Below are 22,469 nucleotides of genomic sequence, written 5' to 3'. Positions count from 1 at the left end.
CTAAATATACAATAACAATCTCACCACTCGTTTGTAGTTTCATTGAAACTGGACCTGAAATACAACCAAGAAAATATAAAACATTTTACGATGTGCATTTTTTTTTTTTTTTAAGAAAACAAGTCAAATGAAGAAAAGTCAGTGTTACAGAAATAAATCATGACCTAATTACGATATGAAATACAAATATTTATATTGCAAAAATAGCTATCATGAAAACATTGCATTACATATAGTGTTAACCTTCTATAGCATATGCAGAAAAAAAACAGGGGGCATAATTAATTAATTGATGTGGGCACCCGACTGTCTCAAAAACATTTGAGTGATGACTTTTTATTTTAGACAAAATGGTTATTTATTATGCAACAATTTCAACAATATGAAAACACTTGGAAGGTTGACAGACATCTACAAATATTTCTATATTTTATGATTAGAGGTTTAAAGCAGAACTAAGTAACTTTTTCCCCTAAATAAATACCATAGTCCCTGTGAGGGTAATAAAAGTGTTTATGGGGTGATTAGGGGGTCTTTCATCTACTTCTGCTGTCTCTGGCCAGAAAACCGCACTTGCAACTTTCCTGCCTCCGACCTGGTGGCAAGACGTACTGCTTTACGGCAGCTCAATACAAACTAATGCTAGATTATGACCAGCCCCGTGGCTGCATACGGTTGTCTACAATTTCACTTTTCTCAAACTTATATCATGGCGGAGCCAGCAAAAAAAAAAAGGCAGAGAAGACCTTTGTCCGAGGAATGGAGCAACTCCATTCAGTGACAGCTCAGCAGCAACACACAGCAATCATGCGCACACACTTGCAACCCAGCGCTCCATCAGGCAGCACACACACAAATATCCATCCATCCATCTATCTATCAATCGATCCATCCATTTTCAGAGCCGCTTTGTCAGCACACAAACACTTCACACACATTTCCACACTCCCTTCCGTATTACTCCCACATCATTCATTTATTTTACTTGTCTCTCTTCCTCATACTCTTCACATGGTCACATGGGACGATATGAGTGAAAACACCCTTAGTTTCACTGTTGTATTAGGATTTTTCAGTGATTGGTTGCTACCGTCTTAGGAGAGCAAACGTGCGCATTTAGCTGTCGGGTGGGGCAGGCGGTGTGGGGTGCGGAGTGACATAACCAAACAGGACCTTTAGGGGGAGCGCTAAGCGCAAGTTACTTAGCTCTGCTTTAACTACCGGTAGCTTGTCACATTTATAGTTTATCTTTAAAACAAAGAAGCAAAAGGGCAAATAAAGCTATTTTTAAAATGTGAGAAGGTTATTACTTACCACTGAGCACTGGTTTCATTTAAATTACTGAAAAGAGAAAAACACAAATACATCAAAACAAAAAGTATTTTGCAAACATAGATGCTTACAATTATAACAACGATTTCAGTTTTGTTGTGAATAAATCAACTGTTTGAACCGTCAATGCTTGTGATGTTTACCAGGGTTGGGGTCAATTATAATTATTATCGCGTAATTGACAACTAAATACAATTAGGGCGTATATATATTTGTAATCGCAAAATTCTCTTGCTGTTGTAATTTTAATTGAATTGTAATTGAGTTCAGATAATTGACTTTGTAATTGTAATTGGCATAAAACTGGGGAACCATGTTACAGTTCTATGGCTTACACACATGTAGTTAACAATTATTAAAATGTGTTTCATATCAAGTTGTGAGTGAATATTTACACCCATACAGGTGGTAAGGGTTATAAGGGTTAGGATATAATAGAATATATTTAAATAGTGACGATACAAAGAGTAACAATACTGTGCTGATGTTTATAGCTATTGCCAAATTTCATCTCTTGTCCCTATTTGGGCTTTTACATAAGACATTATAAACAATGCACTCAAATTTAAATACAAAGATGCTAAAACTATAACATACAAACACAAAATTACATACAATCATCACAACAAGCCTATAAATGATAAGCATACCCGCTACACCAAAACACATACGACATGAGCTCATTAGTAAAGCACGTGGGTCCCATGTGAGCTGTTTTTGAGCACTTTATAAATAAAAGTTAAAAACATTGTAATTTTACTAACTTTAGTAGTTAAGAACATAACGTGCCCGCACTTGAAAACCCTCGGCCTGACATTTGAAAAATCCTCAAAATATGAACTGTGACGAAAAATAATTTACATTGATTTACTGTGACCAAGCTAAGCGCTGCAGTGAATTAATAGTTGGAAATGGTTCATCCATTACATTTATAATACCGATAGGGGAATAAAACATCATTAAATATGATTACTCACCTGTTTATGCATAGAATTTGATTATGTAGTAGTTTCTGTGACAAACACAAAGAAGCCTGAGTGAATGTCACCTTACAGCAAGGTATCAATGGTCCACCTCCTTTTCTTCTTTAAAATCAGTCCACGACAAAGTTTTTTACAAAACACAGTTTTTTCGCCAAAAATTGACCGACAGGAATATTTTTTTTTTATTAGCTGGAATCCCCGTGTTAGTACCAATGTTTTGGTGTGAGAATGGTTGGTGGGTATTGCATTAAAGGACGAACACCGCTCTAAGGACGGACAGACGAACGGCGACGAACTGATGACAATACCCTTCGGCTGAGGCTAAAAATGATTGTAATTGACTTTCAGGGGGAAAAAATTAATTGTAATTTAATTGTAATGGGAAAAATTGACACCGTAATCGTAATTAAATTGTAATTGAATATGGATAATTGAAAACATGATTGCAACTGAAATTTATAATTGACCCCAATCTTGATTGTTTAGTGACAGACGGGCAGACCTACAGGGCGTTAGAGGTGACGAAAAGGTCTGCGTTGTCGAACAGAGCGACTTGGGGCCACTCCATCAGCAGCAGGAACGTCAGCTGGATGAGCAGCATGAGGGCCAACTTCCCAATGCTGCTGATCTGCAGGAACACGGAGCAGGCCAGCAGCGTCAGCAGCACGCTGTAGCTGAAATACTGAGAGATGACCAAACACGTGTTAGACACAAAGCAGTCGTGATGAACTGGAGGAAGGTTAATAACTGTGATTTGGGCACGTTAGGTCTACCTCAGGAAAGGGGCAGGAGGGGCCTGGGTGCGGGCAGATCTCTAGCCCCCCCTCCGCCGACACATTCAGGCTACGAATCAGGCAGGGCGTCACCAGGTCCGCAGAGGTGTTCAGCTTCTCAGCGACGCAGTCCGCCAAACTCGTGGTGTCACAGACGAACTGCAGCCAAGCGAAACAATCAGATGACGTCACACAAACTCAATCACAATGTGGCAAGGGTGGTTAAAAAACCCCTCCCTGGGTGAAATGGTGTTTCTTTAAAGATAAAAAAGCATGTACATTTTTATCAGATTTTTAAAGTGATTCTCTTCCAGCACGGCCCCTCAAATCTGATCATTTTTCATGAAATATGATAATATATGCATGTGGACAACGTTCATTTATTTCAGTTGAAATAACATTTCAATCATGGAAAATGGATGAAATAGGTGGAATTCAAGCATCTGAAGCATATTTTACAAGTTTTACTCAGTTTTATTGCAATCATTGCCTTCTGTAATAGTTGTAGTTTTCACACAAAATGAAATGTGATAGTGTTAACCCAAATAATTGCGTGGTAGTCGGTTTTAAATAACTCATACACTGGCAATACGCACCTTAACTTAAGCACTTTATCTGTAACTCTTATATTCATGCACTTTGTATTGTTGATTGACTGATTGTATTGTATTTATGTACTTTAAGCCTTGTGAATAATGTTTGTTTTGTGACATGCCAAGGGACAACAGATGCAAATTAGCATTTTTGCTAACTCTGATGCATTTACAATATGTACTTTTTTTTTTTTTTTTTTTACATCTGTTCATCAATGTGCACTGTCCCTTTCAAATAAAAGAAATTATTAAAAATAAATGATTTTCCAATAACTCTGAGAGAATGCTTGAGTATGATTTTGAAAAGGGATGGGCAAGTTATTGCTCTATTACGCTATTAGGCAGTGATGAAAAGTCATGGGAAAGTTATCACCTGATGTCACTAACCAGTACAGACAGTGAGGTAGGTTCATTAGCAAACAATTATTTGGGTTGACACTATTTTGATATTTCATCATGATAACAATAAAACTGAATAAAACTTGTAAAATATACTCCATATGGTTAAATTCCACCTATTTCTTACATTTTGCATGAACGTTGTCCACATGCGTACAGTATATTATCATATTTAATGAAAAATTGTCAGATTTGAGAAGCCATGTGGGACCCTAGAGAATCTTCTTAAAAATCTGAAAAAAATTGATATGTTTTTTTTTCACCCCAAAGGAAACACCATTTCACCCAGGGAGGGGGTTTTCCTTGAAAAAGTGTTTTTTTTTAAACCACCCTTTGTGCCTGGAGGCGCTCCAACCTACCATGTTAACAAAGGCCGAGATGAAGACGAGGATGATGGAGAAAACGCCAACAAGTGTGCTGTTGGTGCGAGACTGAACAATTTTCTTTGAAACAGTCTGCATGGCAGCAGGGAACAGCTAAAGAGCAACACACACGCATACACACACACGCGCGCACACACACACACACACACACACACAGAAAACGCACACAATAAATACACAATAAATTAGGCTTTAATCAAGCAAATCCAAAAGAGCTCCACTACCTTGATACAAGAGTATATGGCACAGATGAAGAGGATGTTGGCAAGTATGATGAAGATACTGATGTAGATACCCAGCATGACAGGAGTGCTGTGGGATAAGAAACAGAATTAAAGGAAACATGAAAGAGTATAGACCAAAACAAGATAATTAACAATTACAAATTAAAATCCTTATTGTACATCAAATATCAGCTTGCTCAAAATCAGCAAAAAAAAAAAACACATTTGTAGATATTTTATTTTGCCATGTTTGTTTCTAAGAAGTAATACTGGCACTTTTCTCTGACAGATCATTCAGTCGATGTTGTGAATAATTTATAGTTGCTGGCTAAATGTTTATATGTTACAAACTTGCTAAGTTTAGGCAAAATGTTGTTATTTGAACATGTACATGTTTATGAAGTTATTTATTGCAGTGGACAATTACTTTAGCGCTTCCTGTTGACGCTTTAATTTTGTAAACGTACAGGATGTGGTTGTGTTGGTGCTACTTGACCGCGCTGACAACTCCGCAAAAAGAAGCCACAAACTGTACTCTATGTAGCCAATGTAACACATGCAGTAAGTAAGTAAGTAACTGTAGCAAAGTTGTGATATACACTTATGTGATATGATAAACTATGTTGACAATGGAGGCCACAAATATTGAAAAAAACGAGTTGAGGGACTCATTTGTATACCGCAATCAAACTCTATGTTTGTACCCAGAGCAGACGGTGTGCTCTACGTTACCTGACCTTCATCTAATACCCACATGACAAGCAATAAACTAGGAAGGAACGCTACTTTTACGGGTATAAAGGAAGTAACAAGTGTATTTCAAGGTTCTCCTAAGACACAGTATTAACACTAGACAGACATGGGCAACTTCTATCAAAGCAGGGGCCACAAAAATGTGTTTGTCTGGTCTGAGGGCCCCATTATCAACGTTCATGTCAGAATTAGAATGACCACCAATTATAACATTAACACAGGAAAAAACAAAGTGTGTGTTTTCCTCTCATTCTTGTATATTTTTGTTGTTATATTCTGTATTTTTATTGTCGTTTTGTGTATTTTTGTTGTCATTTTGTGTGTTTTTGTGGTTGCTTTGTCTATTTTTCACTAATTTTGTATGTTTTTGGACTCATTTTGTGCATTTCTGTTGTTTTGCATTTTTTCTGTTATTTTGTATATTTGTTGTCATTTTATGTATATAGTTCTCCCGTTCTTCTCTCTTCCATGTTATTTGTTACTGTTCTTCCATGTTCTCTTTAGACGGAATGATACTAAGATTTTGTATGTTTTTGGACTCATTTTGGGCATTTCTGTTGTTTTGTGTATTTTTGGTGTTCCTCTGTGTGTTTTTGGACTCCTTTTCTGTGTTTTGTTCTGTTTTGTTGTTGTATTCTACAATTTTGTGTGTTTTGTTGTTGTATTCTACAATTTTGTGTGTTGATGTGTGACGTTTTGTGTATCTTTGTTGTCATTTTGTGAATTTACTTTGGGGGCCGCCCATGTCTTCCATTAAACCAACTGTTTATGCAGTGTTTTACTTTACCTTTAACCTGTTTATTTTAAGTGTACAGTTCAACATCCTGCCGGAGAAGTTAAAGTGTGTGTAAAAGCTCTGAAGGCTGACGCACTCACCGTGGAAAGATCACAATCTGTATGAAGGATATGAAGCAGAATACAAGCACGGTGCAGGCGACGTAACCCCCAAAACGATCATCTACCTTCTTGGAATACTGCAGTGAAAGGAACAAGAGGTGATGTGATTTTAACTATATAACTCCTACATTCAGGATGAGGATCAAAAAGGTCTAATTATGAACCTTTTTCTCCAAACTGGAGGTCTGAAAGGTGAGCAGGAACTTCTTAACATGATCTTTTCTTAGTTGGTCGATGCTTCGAGCATCAATGGCTCTCCCTAGAAATTCATCCACCTCATCTTCGGGGTTCATGGCTTCCTGAACACATCGGCTGGGCAAGGAAAGGAAGAGAAAGAGGAAGAATGAGCACGAGTTGTCATGGTTTTCTCAGCGCATCAAGCGTCAGCACTCACTTGTCTTTACTGGAAGTCTCATCAATTCCCTGCAGAGAAATGAGGAGCAGAACATGAATCTCACAGATTATCTGCAGCTAGGCTAGGTTTCACCATCAGGCTGAGTGTTAATGTGGAGTCTCACCATTTGTCTGAAGACTTTGGAGTCTTTGGTCCTGGAGAAGGTTCTGTCGGGGACCCAGCGTGGCATCAGCCCCTCGTTAGAGTTGGCTCTCGTTCTCTGCATCTTTGCCATCATCGCCTTCTCCTCCTTCTGCTCAGAGGGAACAACACCAATGCTTGACCAACTGCTCTGTACACAACAATGTGAGTGACAAGTGGGTCTGATAAACTCACAAACAAACCACAGAATTCTCATTCATTCAATAACACACAAATCATGAGTCACATGACAGGTTTTTAACAAAGCTGTTATTTTAAAAAAAAAAACTCTCTGATAATATTACACCCCCACAAAAAGCTCAGTCGTATTAAACTACAGATTGTTTCTAAAAAGGGACTCTGCTTTTTGCTTTTCAATGTGTTAGTTTTCATGCTCTGACCCGTTTCTGGCTGCAGCCGAGGACCAGAAAGGTCTCAATGCTGTTCTCCTTCAGATATGCATTCCTCTCGCCGCCGAAGCCCGGCTCCACCTCATAGTCCCCGTTCAAATACTGCAGCGTAGCCTTGGTGATGTGGATCCGTCTAGAGAACACAAGGCAGCAGAAGATTTTCATGTTTTTTATAATATTTGGCAAATATTGTTTGTACAATAATTTAAATATATAAAAACTTTTGCATTGCTGGTGTTTATCCCCGAGGCCATTCCACAGTTTGACGTCACACACAGACACGCCAAAAATGTTCCTTGTTGTTCTGATTTAATTTTGAAATTTCCCATTCCCCTTTATTAAAGTGTAAGTACAACCTAAAACCATTTTTAATTCTGCTGAATACATATATGACTAGATATGACGTAATTCAGTTTATTGATCCTAGTTCCACTCTTCACATTTTAGTCAATGTATTTAAATTTAGCGTTTTTAGTAGTAAAATGTCAGAGTGACGCCCTCTATGGGTTGAATGCCGGCTATTGCAATTTAATTTTGCTATTGGCTGAGATTTGATCAGTGACATCACTAACTGTGATGTTGGCCCTGCCCCTCCTATAAAAGATAGGAGGAGGGACTAGTTTCCTCCTCTCACGACCCTCAGTGAGCAGTGATTGACAGCTCCATGCTGAACTGTGCAGCGCTGTGGGGCGGGGCTGCTGTGATGGGGCGTGTCTTAACTGCTCTAGGAGTAACGCCCATAATCAAGGCATTTTTTGAATTTTCCCCTAGTGACAAGATCAGCAAAAACCTGGGTGTGTACTTACACTTACAATTAATTAGAAAAATTACCACTCGAAGGTTTCAAACAATCTTTTTGTATAAAATGTACATATTGTAGAATCCCTATGCATACAATAATTGACTTTTTTCCCAAGTAGAAACATGAAATCTCCAAATATTTGTGACCCAGAACCTAGTCTCTCACCCTGCTTTGCCTCCTGCCTCCATGTGATTGGCCAGCGTGACGTCATTCGACCACACGTCAAACTGCCACTTCCTGAGTCCCAGCACGCCACAGTGCACACGCCCGCTGTGAATGCCCACACGCATGTTCACGTTGACCCCCGTCACCTCACGCACCAACCTGCAAACAAACAAACAAACCAACAAGTGTAAACATGCAAACTCCGCCCCGTCGGTCCAGCATGGATCACTGTTTGTACTGACGAGATGGCTTCGATCATGTCCACGCCCATCTCCACACAGCAGTGGGCGTGGTCAGCACGCGGCTCAGGCAGCCCCGACACGCAGTAGTAACAATCCCCTAAAATCTTAATACGAAGACAGTGGTTCTCCTGCAGAAGAAGAAGCAAAACAAAAGAAAATGACTCATGGCAAGACAAAAATATTCAGAAAGAAACTTGGCTGGAAGGCTGAAAATATGTAAAACCTTTTGATTAAGTTTGTAAAAGAAAAACAAATACATTTGTGATGCAAAGTGATGGAATTTGATACTAAAGAGTTATTAAATTCTTCAACAATTTGATTATTCACTCAATATTATTGGATTTAAGAATGACTGCTATGAAGCACATCATTGGGATTTTTAAAGGTGTTTTTATATATATATGTATACATATTAATATAGATAAACAGTACAGGAGAAAAAAATACCATACATAGGTAGCCATATACTAATATAGCTGTTGGAGGACACCTTACAAGTTTATTTGAATGTCTATATTATTAAGACTTTAAAAAAGTTGCATATCAGAGGTGTAAATAAATAAGTAAATAACAATACAAGACTTGGAGTGTACATTTAGTGACTTATTTTTTGAATTTGTGAGTTTCTTGTGGCATTTTAGAGAAGTCATATGACTAATAAATAGAGGTGTTCAATATTAGCTTTTTGCCAAATACTTAATATGCCAATTATTGTCCAATTCTAAATCTTCAATTTCTGATAACAATAATTTCTGATGCCGTTACCAATATCCAATACATATCATGAGTGCAAAAATAAGAATACTTATTCATCTGTAGTAATGGAAAAACTGCCATATTTATGTTTGATATGCATAAACTGCACATATCGGTTTTTCAATATCAGTGAAAAAACCCAATAATATAATTATATCAGTGGGCCGATATAATTGCTCATCTCGACTAATAAACAATGTGAATAAACACTGTGTTGTCTATAGATGTTGTAATTCTCTGAATGGACAGAGCAGCAATGTCGCTCACCGATGCCAGCTTGTCAAAACGGGCGAATAGTTCGTTGAGTGTCATGACTAGCTCCTGAGCTGTGCACTGAGAGGCCAAACTGGTGAATCCCTCGATGTCTGCAAACAGAATACTGGAAAAGAGAAACAGAAAGTAAACATCATCAAATATCTACCAGTTTGTTTCCTACTGCAGTGGTTCTCAACCTTTTCAGCCTGCGAACCTCAAAATAAAGACACCGGGGACCCCCACTGTATCTGAAGGTGGTTGAACACACAAATGAACATTGAAGAACAGTCATGTGGAGACAGGGCCATCGATGAGGGGGAATAGAGGGGAGAACTCTTTGGGGCCCATCTACTGTATAAAGTCAGCAAAAATGATGGTCCACTTTTCTATGAATCTGTGATAACTACCTTTATTTATTTATCAGAATAATATCCACTGTTATCTAGGAAGTTTAGTACTATTTGGGCCATAGTATATGGTCATCTTAAAGATGTAAATCCTTTTTCTTTTTTTTTTAATCAGAAATAAAATGGGTTAAAGTCACCAAAAGTGTTAAAAAGGGATTTTAAAAACCCACAAAAATGTGTTAAAAGTTACAAACTGGAGAGGCCAAAAACAGACATAAAAATTTGTAAAAAGAGTTAAAAGTGTCAATATTGGCCTAAAGGACTGAATCAACATACATACAAACATAACATAACCGCTAGAGCGAACATGGGCTCGTCTGTAAACGGTCGCACTTACAGACCTTGGAGTCGCTGTTAGCTTACCAATAAACGGAAAGAGATTTGCCACTTTTATAATAAGTACTGACTAGGCCACTGGGAGTGAAGCCCAAGGCCAAGGCAGACTGACTTGATAATACTGTATCATGTTTTTCTGCAGTCAGTGCCTTCTCTCTCTGCTCTGTTTCAGTTGTCGTGAAGCTGATGATGACAGTTCCTGATCTGTGGTTCATGGCTCAACTAGTCTGAGACACTCTGATGTTCTATCTCTCTATCCTGTTCTGTTGGTCGTTCTGTCCACTAACCCCAACCAGTCGCAGATGGCTGCCACCTCTGAACCTGGTTCTGAAGGAGATTTCTTCCTGTTAAAAGGGAGTTGTTTCTTCACACTGTCACCAAATGCTTGTTCATGTGGATCTTGTTGGGTGACATTAGGTGGGAAAAGTGGTGGAAAAATTTACAAGTGCAGAAATTTAATGGAGAAGTGGCAGAAATGGGAGTAATGTAGAAAAAGGCATTAAAAGGAGCAAAAATATGGCAAAAAAAAAGTGATGGAAATAGGTTAAAATGGGCTCAAATTGCTCAAAAAATATTCTTCGTTTCTTGAAGGCATCTGGCGACCTCCTCCCTGACCCCAAGGACCTTGAAGATGGGACAAAGTTTGTCCTTACAGTGTGAAAATGATGCATGTGTATGTGTGTATGTGTGTGTGTGTGTGTGTGCGTGTGTGTTTGCTCAGCGCTGTAATTGAATATGTGCTGAAGCTCGCCATCTTTGGGGATTATTTTATTTTGGCTGTTGGGGATTAAGTATTCCCTCACTGGTGTTAATTAGGCACCATTCAACCAAACCACACTACCCTCCTGTGGCTCAATGTGTGTGTGTGTGTGTGTGTGTGACTTCATTAGTCAAGGAAATGTTTATTATTTTTAATAAATTAACAATAATGTTTTTGTTATTTTAAATATTGTGTGTACTACACAAACACACACACACACACCCACACATTCTGATAAAATCCTGAAGTGTAAATTAGTGAGTCCGAATGTCCTCACTGACCTGACATTGTCATGTTTCTGGATATAGATCTTATGAAACATCATGTCTTCCTTCTTGGCATTGATGTCAGCCTTCATCTCCATGGCAACGTGCCTTGGCAACACTGACAGCAACAGCCGTTCCTGGAAAACATGCAGGAAAAAAAAAAAAAAGATACAGAATGCAGATTGTGTTATTCACAATATTATTGTCCGTGTGCAACATGTTCCCTTAGCCCCTGTGTGCATGTGATTTAAATAGAAAAATAACCTTCTGGCTGTGGTGACAGGGATGGGTTAGATTCAGAAAAAATGGTTGAAATGATTCATTTACTTTATTTTGTACGTTATTTTTGTTGAACACAGATGGTTTCAATCATCCAATTCAGTTTTTCAAACTAAACGGTTAACGTACTTAAGAGACGTGCACCTTTAGCCAAATTAGCACTTTAACATTATTTAACTCAAAGCTTATCATACTGAAAGATAGAACAGAAAAAATTAAATTTTTGCTTCTTGGTAGAGAAAAAAAATGTTTGACTCGCTTATTAGCTTTATTAGCATGTTCATGCAACAAAATAAAACAGTAAACTATCAACTCTCATCCCTGTAAAAGCTATAAATCACTCTGATTGCACAATTAACATAGCTCTAAATACTGTATGCTTGCAACATAATCATTTTGCATGAGTATCAGTCTAGATAGATATTCACTATGTTAACGGCTATCTCTAATCATCTTTTTTTTAAGTAATTGTAAAAGAAAATATGTATGCGTTTTTACCCACTAATGTACATGCTAAATAAAAAGCTTTATCTGTCTGCCTTAGAGCATCCCAAATCCAAAACTCAATTGCTAATATTATTATCATTATTACTATTATTATAATTAGGGGTGTCCCAATACAAATTTTTCACTTCCAATACAAAATCGATATTGCAGCCTTGATTATTGGCTGATATCGATATTATTTTTTAGGGTGGAATGTCAATGAAGGTCAAACAGCAAACAATAGTCAGCAACAGTATGAAGTAGGAAAAGCTGACCCATTTATTATTAACCAATGGGTCACATACACGTTTAGCTTAATCATAAGAAAATTCCACAATTTAATAAATAAATACATACAAATTAATTACAAGACCCTAAAAAATGTAGGCACATACAATCAGATAAAAAAAAATTTGTTCTTTTTTTTGCTAATAGTGAATTGATATCCCATTTTTAATTCAACTTAACTATAATTATTACCTTTAACTATTTATATTGAATATCTTGATATCTTATGAAGGATTGGCACACCCTTCATAAGATATCAAGATGCATAAGTAAAGGTGGTTGTTTTCAGCTACTTCCCCTATTTTATTAGAGTTTGTTTTTGAATTCTTCTTCTTAATGGTCCATTCACTGAAAGCCTTTTATCCAGTGTATGGTTTCCTCTGCTTCACCTGTTGCTGGTTCTCCCGCTGTAGATGGAGTCTGGCCTGGATGTATCCTCTGGTCTCCTGGAAGGCTTGTCTCTGGGACACTTCAGCAGGGTAGTGCGTACAGATGCCGATGATGTTTGTGCACAAGAAGATCAGGACGTTGGCGCTCACCTGGAGACAGGTGGAAAAAACACGTTTTAGAAAAAGAAGCAAAGGTATCCATTACGGGTGTCCCGATCCGATATCGATATCGTATATCGGGCCGATATCAGCCTGAAAACGAATATCAGATACCGGAATCAAATTTCCGATTCCCCCCATTCATTTTTTATTCATTATTAAATTATAGAATACTATAGATATGATGTTGAAGGTTAACATGTCTGTAACCAGTTGGTAAATCTAAACCTACTGTTGCTGACTATTGTTCTCTGTTTGAGTAACATCACTTGATCGAGACTTTTCTAACACCCCACACTACAAAATAAGTAATTATATTTAATATATACGCAAGGCTGCAATATTTGTATCATATCGGAAATGAAAAAGTTGTATCGGGACATCCCTAGTATCTATTTGATAAACCTTCAGTGCAGTCGATGTTACTTTCACTGCACAATGTTATAAATTATTGTAAACATGATGTGAATTATAAAGGAGGCTTTGGACAGTGATGCAGAATGACAGAAACTCTAGTAAAAAGACTTTTTCTCCTCCAATATATTAAATATCGGCTTTTTAAAACCCACAATATCAGTTTTGGACACAAGAGCAGTATAATACTGATTAATGCAGTGTTTTTCAACCTTGGGGTCATGCCCTCATGTGGGGTCGCCTGGAATTTAAATGGTGTGGATTGAAGGTCTAGGACAGAGGTCTGCAACCTTTACTCTCAAAGGAGCCATTTTGCCTCATCTCACCTGGATTAATGTCCTTCCGGAGCCGAAGAAAATACCTTTTCGATGATTTTGACTGATTTTATCCTAATTTTATTTTAAGTTAATGTCATTAATCATCAAGGCCCTCAGTAAGAAATAACAATTCCTCATTTTTTATTATTATTTTTTTTAAAGCTACAGGGAGCCATTGTAAAAGAGTCAAAGAGCCACATTAGGCTCCAGAGCCGTAAGTTGCAGACCCCTGGTCTAGGATTTGGTTAAAAAAAACATCCCAAATAAAACATTTACTGATCAAAAATACATTTCTAAATTTTTTTTCATGATCATGCTTTTTCAAATTAACACATCACACACATAATAAATATCAAACAACTGCATTTTATACTTAAACTTTCTAAAATATAAATCTACTTCAAATAAAATGCAGAATAAAAATATCTGGTCATTTGTCACTTTGTGCACTAATCTAATTCTGGCTACTCTGTATTTGTATCACACTAATTCTAGAAGAAACAAAATGTCCCCGTGGTTGCCAGAAATGTAGGATATCACAATGGGGTCACCTTTGTCTGCAACTACACCAGACTTGCCATATTTTAACCTATTTCCATCACCTTTTCTTGCCATATTTTTGATCCTTTTAACTCATCCACTGGCACTGATGTAAATATACGTCATTTCAAATCCTAAAGCTCGCTGCCAATGACGTATATATACGTCAATTTTGTTTTTCAACGGATTCACTAAAGTAAAACAATAAAATGACCTCAAATTCACTGACAGGATTTTTTCAGGAAAAGCCTTTTTTTCTCAGCTTTTTGCTCAGAAACTGGCATTTTGTGTGAAACTACCTATAATCAACTGCTGATTACGGAAGAACAAAACAAGCTAGAAACAAACAAACAAAACTAAAATCTAATGAAAGTAGAGAGTCTATTCTTTCAGAATCAGATGTTAGATTGTCATAGTACAAAATATTTTGTGGGTCTTTAAAAAACAATCAAAATGCACTAAAAAGGCTGGCAGTGATGGGGGTAGCTTTCCTGAAAATGGCTGGCAGTGAATGAGTTAATGCATTTTGCTACAATACTCACATTTCTGCCACTTCTCCATCAAATTTAAATGCTTTTTTCTGCACATTTTTTCCACTTTCAAGACCTTTTTGACATTTATAAACCCTTTCCAACACTTTCCCACCTAATGTCACATATGTTGACCCATTATTGTCACTTTTAACCTCTTTTCACCATATTTAATGCTTCTTTTGCCAATTCAACCACATTCACGATTTGTCATGCCCATTATTTGCCAGTTTAAATAAACTATTCCTACTTTTTAAATTGCATTACCCCACCACCCCCTGCCATTCTGCCACTTATAAGCCAATTTTGACACTTTGAACCCTTATTACCACTTTTTCTGTCCAATTTTGACCACTCTAATTTGCAACTTCTAACCAATTTCGGTGATTCTGTGCCATTTCACCACCTTTTCTACCATTTTTGGTCACTTTTAACCCATTTTGTTTCTGTTTAAAACAAGGATTTACATTTTCAAGATCACTATATACTATGGCCCAAATAATAACACACTTCCTGGATAACAGTGGAAAGAAAACAACATCTATGATCAGAATCCTCTGCATTTATTGTCAAGCTTTAATAAATATTATTATTACAAGTGGCTTTCTTTAAACAAAAAAGCAGAAAACAGATCAATACATGTCTTATCTTAATTTTAAAGTCTTTTTTGTTCTTTAAACAGTTTTGTTCTCTTAACTGGGACATGTTGATTTGACTTTAACAAGTCTGTGTTCTGTAGAAAAATAGGCAACAATTCCTAATGTAGAGCAGTTGCCATTAAAACAGGGAAAAAATCTTTAAGCTTAACCTAAATGGATCCCATTTACTGTGCTAATGTGGTTTAAAAAGCTCTGTTTAAAGTGGACATTGGCCGAAGCCCGAATGAACGGAAAATATAGATCTACAAGGTTAAAGGTGAAGTTCAGTGACAGTTGAAGTTCACAAAGTTTCATACAGGAGGTTAGAAGCAGATCAAAAGCCTAAAACAGCAATAATTCAAATAAATAGAATTCTAACAGATGTGGAAAGGAAATTCATGGTGAGAACAGGAGCAGCAGTGTGGGTGGGGGGAGTAGAAAAGGACAGAGATGGCCCACGGTGACATTAGGCAGATGGCTCCCAGCGCTCTGTTTACTTTACTCTGACTGATCAAGCAAAAACAGCTGTCGGACAAAAGTAGGACCTGCTGCAGGTCGTCCTCCACCTGCCTGACCAGAGCGTGTGTGCAGTCCACACTCTTACAGCTGGAGGCAGGTTGGGCTCAATTAACGTGTTTCATTATCCATGATTTCTCCTGAAAGTCAAGTACAATTACATTCTCAATTACTAAAGTTTTAAATGCAATTAATCACAATTATTGAGCCTGAAACGCCATACACGTGACCTTCCTCTTGTCTTAGCTTTCTGTTAGCGTCTCTTATAACAACGGGTCCTAAATCAGCTGTAAAATAAGCTAAAAAATTATATCTATCAACTCATTTATTTTTCATCTCTTCAGAATCAGAATCAGAATCATCTCTTGGTTACATTGTTAGGCGATCTTATCCATTAAAATATTGGTATTAATATTTTTGGTGTGGGCGTCTGAGCCTTTTATCTGTCAGTATTCCCCTAGATTTAAATGTTTTTTTAAATGGTAAAATGATACTCAAGAGAAGAGACAGCTAAAGGGAAAACTGGATATGAAACATGTTTTATAGATTGTTAACTATGTAAGTGTAAGCCTTAGAACTGTAACATGGTTCCTGAGTTTTGTGTTTAACTGAATAGTCAATCAAAGACACCTCATGTGCCTTAGCAATAACAATCTATCACACTGTTGTAAATATATATATATATATATATATTTCACAACAGCTTTTATTTATTTATTTTGCACTATTATCTTTGTTTCTTATTTATTGTATTTAAAATTCTTGTTACACTCTTGTCATACTCTGAAATTGAATCGCAGTACTTAATAAATAAATAATAAAAATATTTTTAACAGCAGAGGGCGCTATCTATAAGGAATTTGAAGTTCAGGACACACCACCATGTTTTAAATCAGAAGCGAGGAAGTATTTTGGCTTCACCAAGACAAAATGAAAGAGGTGAGAAAGAAAGAACATGTGAAATCCAAGGTCAGAGGGTCACAGAGAGGAAAGGGAGAAACAAGAGAGGGAGAATGAAAGCCAGAGTTTATTTATATTATTTCTTTGATATGGGATTTGTTTTAAAGTCCAATTGTTAAGGCACAAAATACATTTTCAGTTGCACTTTTAAAAAGAAAAGGAACTACTATGCAGTTTTGCATAGTTTACTGTAGAGCCAGAATTTAAATGAATAGGCTTCTTCTTCATTTGTACTATTTATTTATTTATTTCATTCAGGATTCATTTTTTAATTAAATTGCATTGTTTTGCATAGTTTATCAAGGGATTCTTTTGACAATGAAAAATAAAAGAAAATAGCACAGTATTTTTATTTTTATTTTTGAAGAAGAAAAAATGAATATTTTTCAGTCATCATTTGTCTACAGTCTCATTTTCTAAAATAAATCGTGAGAGAATCGTATCGTGAATCGAATTGTATCGGGAGTTGAGTGAATCGTTACATCCCTAGCAAATACAGTTCTATTCTGTTCAGTTTTTATAGAATTTCCATGCCAATTACAATGACAAAAGTCAATTATCTGTACTCAATTACAATTCAATTATGATACAACAGCAACAGATTTCTTCAATTACAATTATAATTACACCCAATCCTGGCTGGAGGTGGATCTTCTCCAACATACGACGCGCTGTAGCTGGTTTTTTTAAAAAAAAAAAACAAATGGACATTCACTCTGGACTCTCGGACGTGTCGAAGCTCACGACCTCAAACTTAATTGCTTGCTTTTCTCAAGAGGGCACGAGCGAGTGGGTTTGCACAGCACACAGAGCAGCCGTGTGTTTACGCAGCAGCGCTCACCTGTCCGCTGCACGCACACTTATCCCATCTCATCACACCGCTTTATCCTCGCCGTAATCTCACCTGTTTGTTAAATCCGGCAAAAGTGAGGATCCATTTATTAATCTGACTACAAAACTAAAGATATGTATCACTGATCCACATTGATCCTGTTTATCTGCCAATAATTACATAGATGAGGAAGTGTTTGTTTAGTAGAGGTGAAAGTAATAAATTACAAGTACACACGTTGCTGGAATTGAGTTGTTTTTATGGATACTACTTGGCTCAGGTAATGAAATAAAAGGATCATGGTCTACCCTGCCTTCTGGGAGCAATGACCCCAGTGAATAATAAGCAAAAATATGGTTTATTTATTATCTCTTCACAAGAAAATCAATTCATCAGTAAATATTCTAAATAAAATGTCTTATCTATAATTCTATTCAATTTAATCTTTTACCCGCCATCGTCTGTTATTATCAAAACAATTCACTCCTAATAATTGTCAGGGCAGGATTTTTCAACCTTGGGGTCGCGACCTCATGTGAGGTCGCCTGGAATTTAAATGGGGTTGCCTGAAATGTCTAGTAATGGAAAAAAAGTTTCTGATTTTTTTTTTTTTTAATTATTCTTTTCCAAATTAAAACACACAACTTAAACAACCATATTTTATATTTTCACTTTCTCAAATATAAATCTAAAATATAACAATATAACATAATGTAAAATAATATTTTTATTATTATTATTAATAATAATAATAATAATAATAATAATAATAATAATAATATATAATAATAATAATAATAATAATAAATACGTAAATATATAAATTAAATAATATAATATCATATAAATATTCACTAATCATGGCTACTCTGAGTATAACAAATATGATCAAAAACTAATTCTCGAAGGAAAATATCATCTTTGAGGTCGCCAGAAATTTGTGATATTAAAATGGGGTCACGATCCAAAAAAGGTTGGGAAGCGCTGTTCTAGACACAAACCATGTGTCGAAAAAGGTGCTGAGCATTATAAAATACAGAAAAACTATTATTAAACTATGTTACTGAAATGTCATATGGTGTGCTTGTTTGTTTTCTCAATAAACTCTGTGGTTATTTTCCCCTAAAGGTGGTGTAATAAAAGCAACCAGACGACCAGTCTTTGGATATGGACTCAGACTAATCCCTTCATATGAAAATGGCATTACGTAAGACAGAGCCGGACGGGTGAAAACGGCAGTCTCGCACTGGCTATTCTGCAAAGCAAAGATTATGATGCATTTTTGTCATCAAAAGCCAAAGCCAACGTACAGCTTAGAGTGAACATGTCCCGTAGATAATCAGCAACAGCTCTGCAGACACAGCCGTGGATCAATAACCAATGACAGCAGCTCGTGATTAACACATGAAATGAAGTAATGTGGGAAGGAAAGAAAAGGAACTTTCATCACCGCATATTTTAACCAACCGAGTGTTGTCACAAATGTAAACACAGGTCTACAAATAAAGCTCAGAACAGCGAGGAATCAATAAACACTATTATACAAAACAACAACTAACTGAAGAGCCTATGCAGAACACTTCAAAATTAAACACATTTGATGGGATTTAAGGTGGAAAATTAGCTTTTTTTCCCACATTTTCCAGTACAGTACACTTCATTTTTTTCCACAAGATAAAATCAAGGGAACATCAAGGGAACAAAAAATAAAAAATCAAGACAATATTTCTTAAAGGGTATATACAAAATAACATGAACGAGGCCTGTGGTGTGTTACTTTATACCTCATTTCCCCCCTAATCTTTCTTGTTGGAAAATGAGCTTTAATAACCAAACCTTATCAAAATGAAATTAGAATATTATAACGTAGATATGAATATTGTATGATCAAAAATATGAATAGGAGTGCCTGTAATGTCAATGAATGTAATATGAGATAATGTAATCTTTTATTAAATATTAACGTCCTTCTTTCTACAGTCACATACACGATATCAATGAAAACCCAGAAATGAGAAAGAAATGTAATATACTCTTTGAAAGGTGCGTTAATACTGGTTATAATCTGGAAAGTCGTGTCTTCAAATGAGCTGCATTAAATCACGGCGGCAATTTATCTGCAGCCTCCCTGAAAGAGGTGAAATTGAAGAGCAATTAATCAGAAACGTTCAATTTTCAGCTGTAAATATTGGTATTTATCGATGCAGTTTGTAAGAATATTATCCAAAACAACACGACAACATCTCGTCAAACAATCCTGACCAGCAGCAGGCATGGGACAAGAAGGAAAATGTATTTATGATTGTTGCATCCTTTATGATGGCTTCGGCACAGCGGACAGTTATGTCAGCAGGTCCCGACAGCTAGTCTGTAAACATCGACTTTTAAGGCCATCGGGGCCGCTTTTTCAAACTGGAAACTGGAGCAAAGAGCAACATGGGAGATGTCGGTCAGATGAAGTGTTCCTGCAGAGTCCCACGAGAAGAAAACAAATGCAAGTGCATCAACACATGACTGCATGAGCGCTGAAACGTGAAAGCGGCGCTAATGTGTTAAATGTATGGCAATCATCACTCGGCCTGTTGCAACAACAGTGATTCTCTGTTGTGACTGAGAACTTTCAGATTTTGCACTTTCCAAATAACTCATACACTGGCAATACGCACCTTAACTTAAGCACTTTAACTGTAACTCTTATATTCATACACTTTGTATTGTTGATTGACTGATTGTATTGTATTTATGTACTTTAAGCCTTGTGAATAATGTTTGCTTTATGACCTGGCAAGGGACAACAGATGCAAATTAGCCTTTTTGCTAACTCCGGCACATTTACAATATGTGTTGCAAAACGTTTATTTTAATTTCATTTAGCTAGGACGGCACATTCATGTTTACCCAGAAATGAAACCTATTCAGCTTTTGACCTCAATGTGTTCATTTACAACCTCTAATAATCAGTAGAAGAAGACCCTCCTCCAGTCCACAAAAGAAGGTCAATATTAAAAATGTTTTTGTACTGCTAAAAAATTGAAAAAAGTGTGTTGCAAAACATTGATTTCCCTTCTGTTTTGAGATTACGACACCCAACTTTGATCGCGTCGTAGTACTTTCGGGTCCGTTTTTTTTTTCTTCCTCTCAAGTCTCACCCATTGAGCGTGAGACCTACGAGTAAGTTAAAAAGATAATTCAATGGAGAATAAGTTGAGATTAAATGGAAGTTCATTGAGGATAAATAAATACTCTTGGGGGAAAATGTTGTGTACAGTATGGGATTTTTACATGATTACATTTTAGTAATTTGAATATTCTTGACTTGATCAACTTGTAATGTGTGTTCTGAGCTAAGCCGGTCCCTAATAGAGTGAGACGTCAGACAGCACAAGTGATAAGAAGCAACATAGACATTAGGACTGATGTTTTTCTCATCATTTCTGCAGGAACAATAATATGCGTGCTACAGAAAGGATCGACACTTGCAGTTACACATTTCTTCTGAATTTACACATTCTCACTCTGACAAACACTTTTGAGATGAAACATTGGCAGGAATGTCTTGTATAGTGTTTACACACCAGTAAACAACACAGGAAGGTGTCCCAGTGAGCCTCCAAACCTCCAGGAAGAATCAGAGGAAGCCATGAATGAACAGGAGGTCCAGTGAAAATAAGCACTAAAAGTGCTCTGTGGTTTTAAAATAGACGTATTTTCCATTCACCTTTAAACAGTTCATTTCCCCCCAAAGTACATCATCCACACTGGTAAAACTCTTCTGTGGAGGAGGACTGAACCCCTACAGCAAGACAACAGTTTTAACACAAACACGTTTTTCTCAGAGCTGTGGAAGGGTCTGCTCAGTGTTGGCCTGAAACTCACACCCACTGAATCTGTGAATTATCAGTGACATCAGCATGGCTTTCACTTAGCAACTATCACCCACATTCCTAAGCTGCCCTCCAAAGACCACCAGAGCGCTTTTTTCGAGGAGACTCAAAGTGCGTACAGAAACCATTATTCATTCACACCAGTCACTCACATCAGTCATACCGGTGGTGGTAAGCTACATTGTAGCCACAGCTGCCCTGAGGCAGACAGCCATTTCGTGCCTACGGCCCCTCTGACCACTACCAACATTCATGCAGTTAATACCCATTCATAGGAGGCAATTTGGATAAAGTGCCTTGCCCAAGAACACAATGACTTGGATAGAGCAGGATTCGAACCCCCAACCCTTTTGTAATTGAATGACCCACTCTACCACTGATCCACGGTTGTCCAGATACAAAATCCATTCAACTAGATTCAATTTATCAAATACATGACATTATATTTCAATAGAAAAAGTGTAAATGTGAAGGAAAAAATGCATAAATCACAACATGTTGTCGAATTGTACTAATAACCGATGTAACGAACAAAGACTAACAAATAAATGTCAGTTATGTTTGTAAATTCTTAAAGCCCTAATTGAATTGACTTCTAGGGACAGAGCTTGTTATTATTTAACAACGATCCGAATTGTTATGAATAAAAATGTATTAAAATCCAAAATGTAATAACTGGTCAATAATGTAACAAAAGTGCTTAGTCCAAAATGTCATTAAATAAAACGTAAAAACTTTTGCCAACAAGTTGTTGGGAATGTTTTTACATGACCAAAATGTAATAATTTGTTACATTTTGGTAATGTAAAATCTAAATGCAACAATTTTTGCTAATGTAAAAACATTAGTAACAACTATTTACATTTTGGCCAAAAGTTTTTTACGTTTTGGGCTCAGGATCTTGTTACATTATTGACCAGTTGTAACATTTTGGGCTTTATTTAAAAAATTGTCTATTTTATTTAT

General features: G+C 36.6%; 1 protein-coding gene across 1 annotated transcript in view; it reads right to left on the bottom strand.

The window, feature by feature from the left end:
- LOC114466876 (adenylate cyclase type 6-like) overlaps window positions 1-22,469 on the bottom strand; it is a 50,074-nt gene that overhangs the window by 4,677 nt on the left and 22,928 nt on the right. The window contains exons 4-19 of the mRNA XM_028452722.1: window positions 12,714-12,863; window positions 11,287-11,408; window positions 9,515-9,626; window positions 8,492-8,619; window positions 8,250-8,408; window positions 7,274-7,415; window positions 6,856-6,984; window positions 6,732-6,760; window positions 6,502-6,649; window positions 6,317-6,414; window positions 4,688-4,775; window positions 4,440-4,556; window positions 3,089-3,247; window positions 2,822-2,997; window positions 1,315-1,341; window positions 25-54 (exon numbers count right to left, since the gene is read on the bottom strand). Of these exons, the coding sequence (XP_028308523.1) occupies window positions 25-54; window positions 1,315-1,341; window positions 2,822-2,997; window positions 3,089-3,247; window positions 4,440-4,556; window positions 4,688-4,775; window positions 6,317-6,414; window positions 6,502-6,649; window positions 6,732-6,760; window positions 6,856-6,984; window positions 7,274-7,415; window positions 8,250-8,408; window positions 8,492-8,619; window positions 9,515-9,626; window positions 11,287-11,408; window positions 12,714-12,863 (1,814 nt within the window). The remainder of the gene's footprint in view (window positions 1-24; window positions 55-1,314; window positions 1,342-2,821; window positions 2,998-3,088; window positions 3,248-4,439; window positions 4,557-4,687; window positions 4,776-6,316; window positions 6,415-6,501; window positions 6,650-6,731; window positions 6,761-6,855; window positions 6,985-7,273; window positions 7,416-8,249; window positions 8,409-8,491; window positions 8,620-9,514; window positions 9,627-11,286; window positions 11,409-12,713; window positions 12,864-22,469) is intronic.

The sequence above is a fragment of the Gouania willdenowi genome, chromosome 7 (genome assembly GCF_900634775.1).
Source record: "Gouania willdenowi chromosome 7, fGouWil2.1, whole genome shotgun sequence".
Taxonomy (NCBI): domain Eukaryota; kingdom Metazoa; phylum Chordata; class Actinopteri; order Blenniiformes; family Gobiesocidae; genus Gouania; species Gouania willdenowi.
The sequence above is the reverse complement of the archived record's forward strand: the minus strand, read 5'-3'. Positions and strand labels throughout refer to the sequence as shown.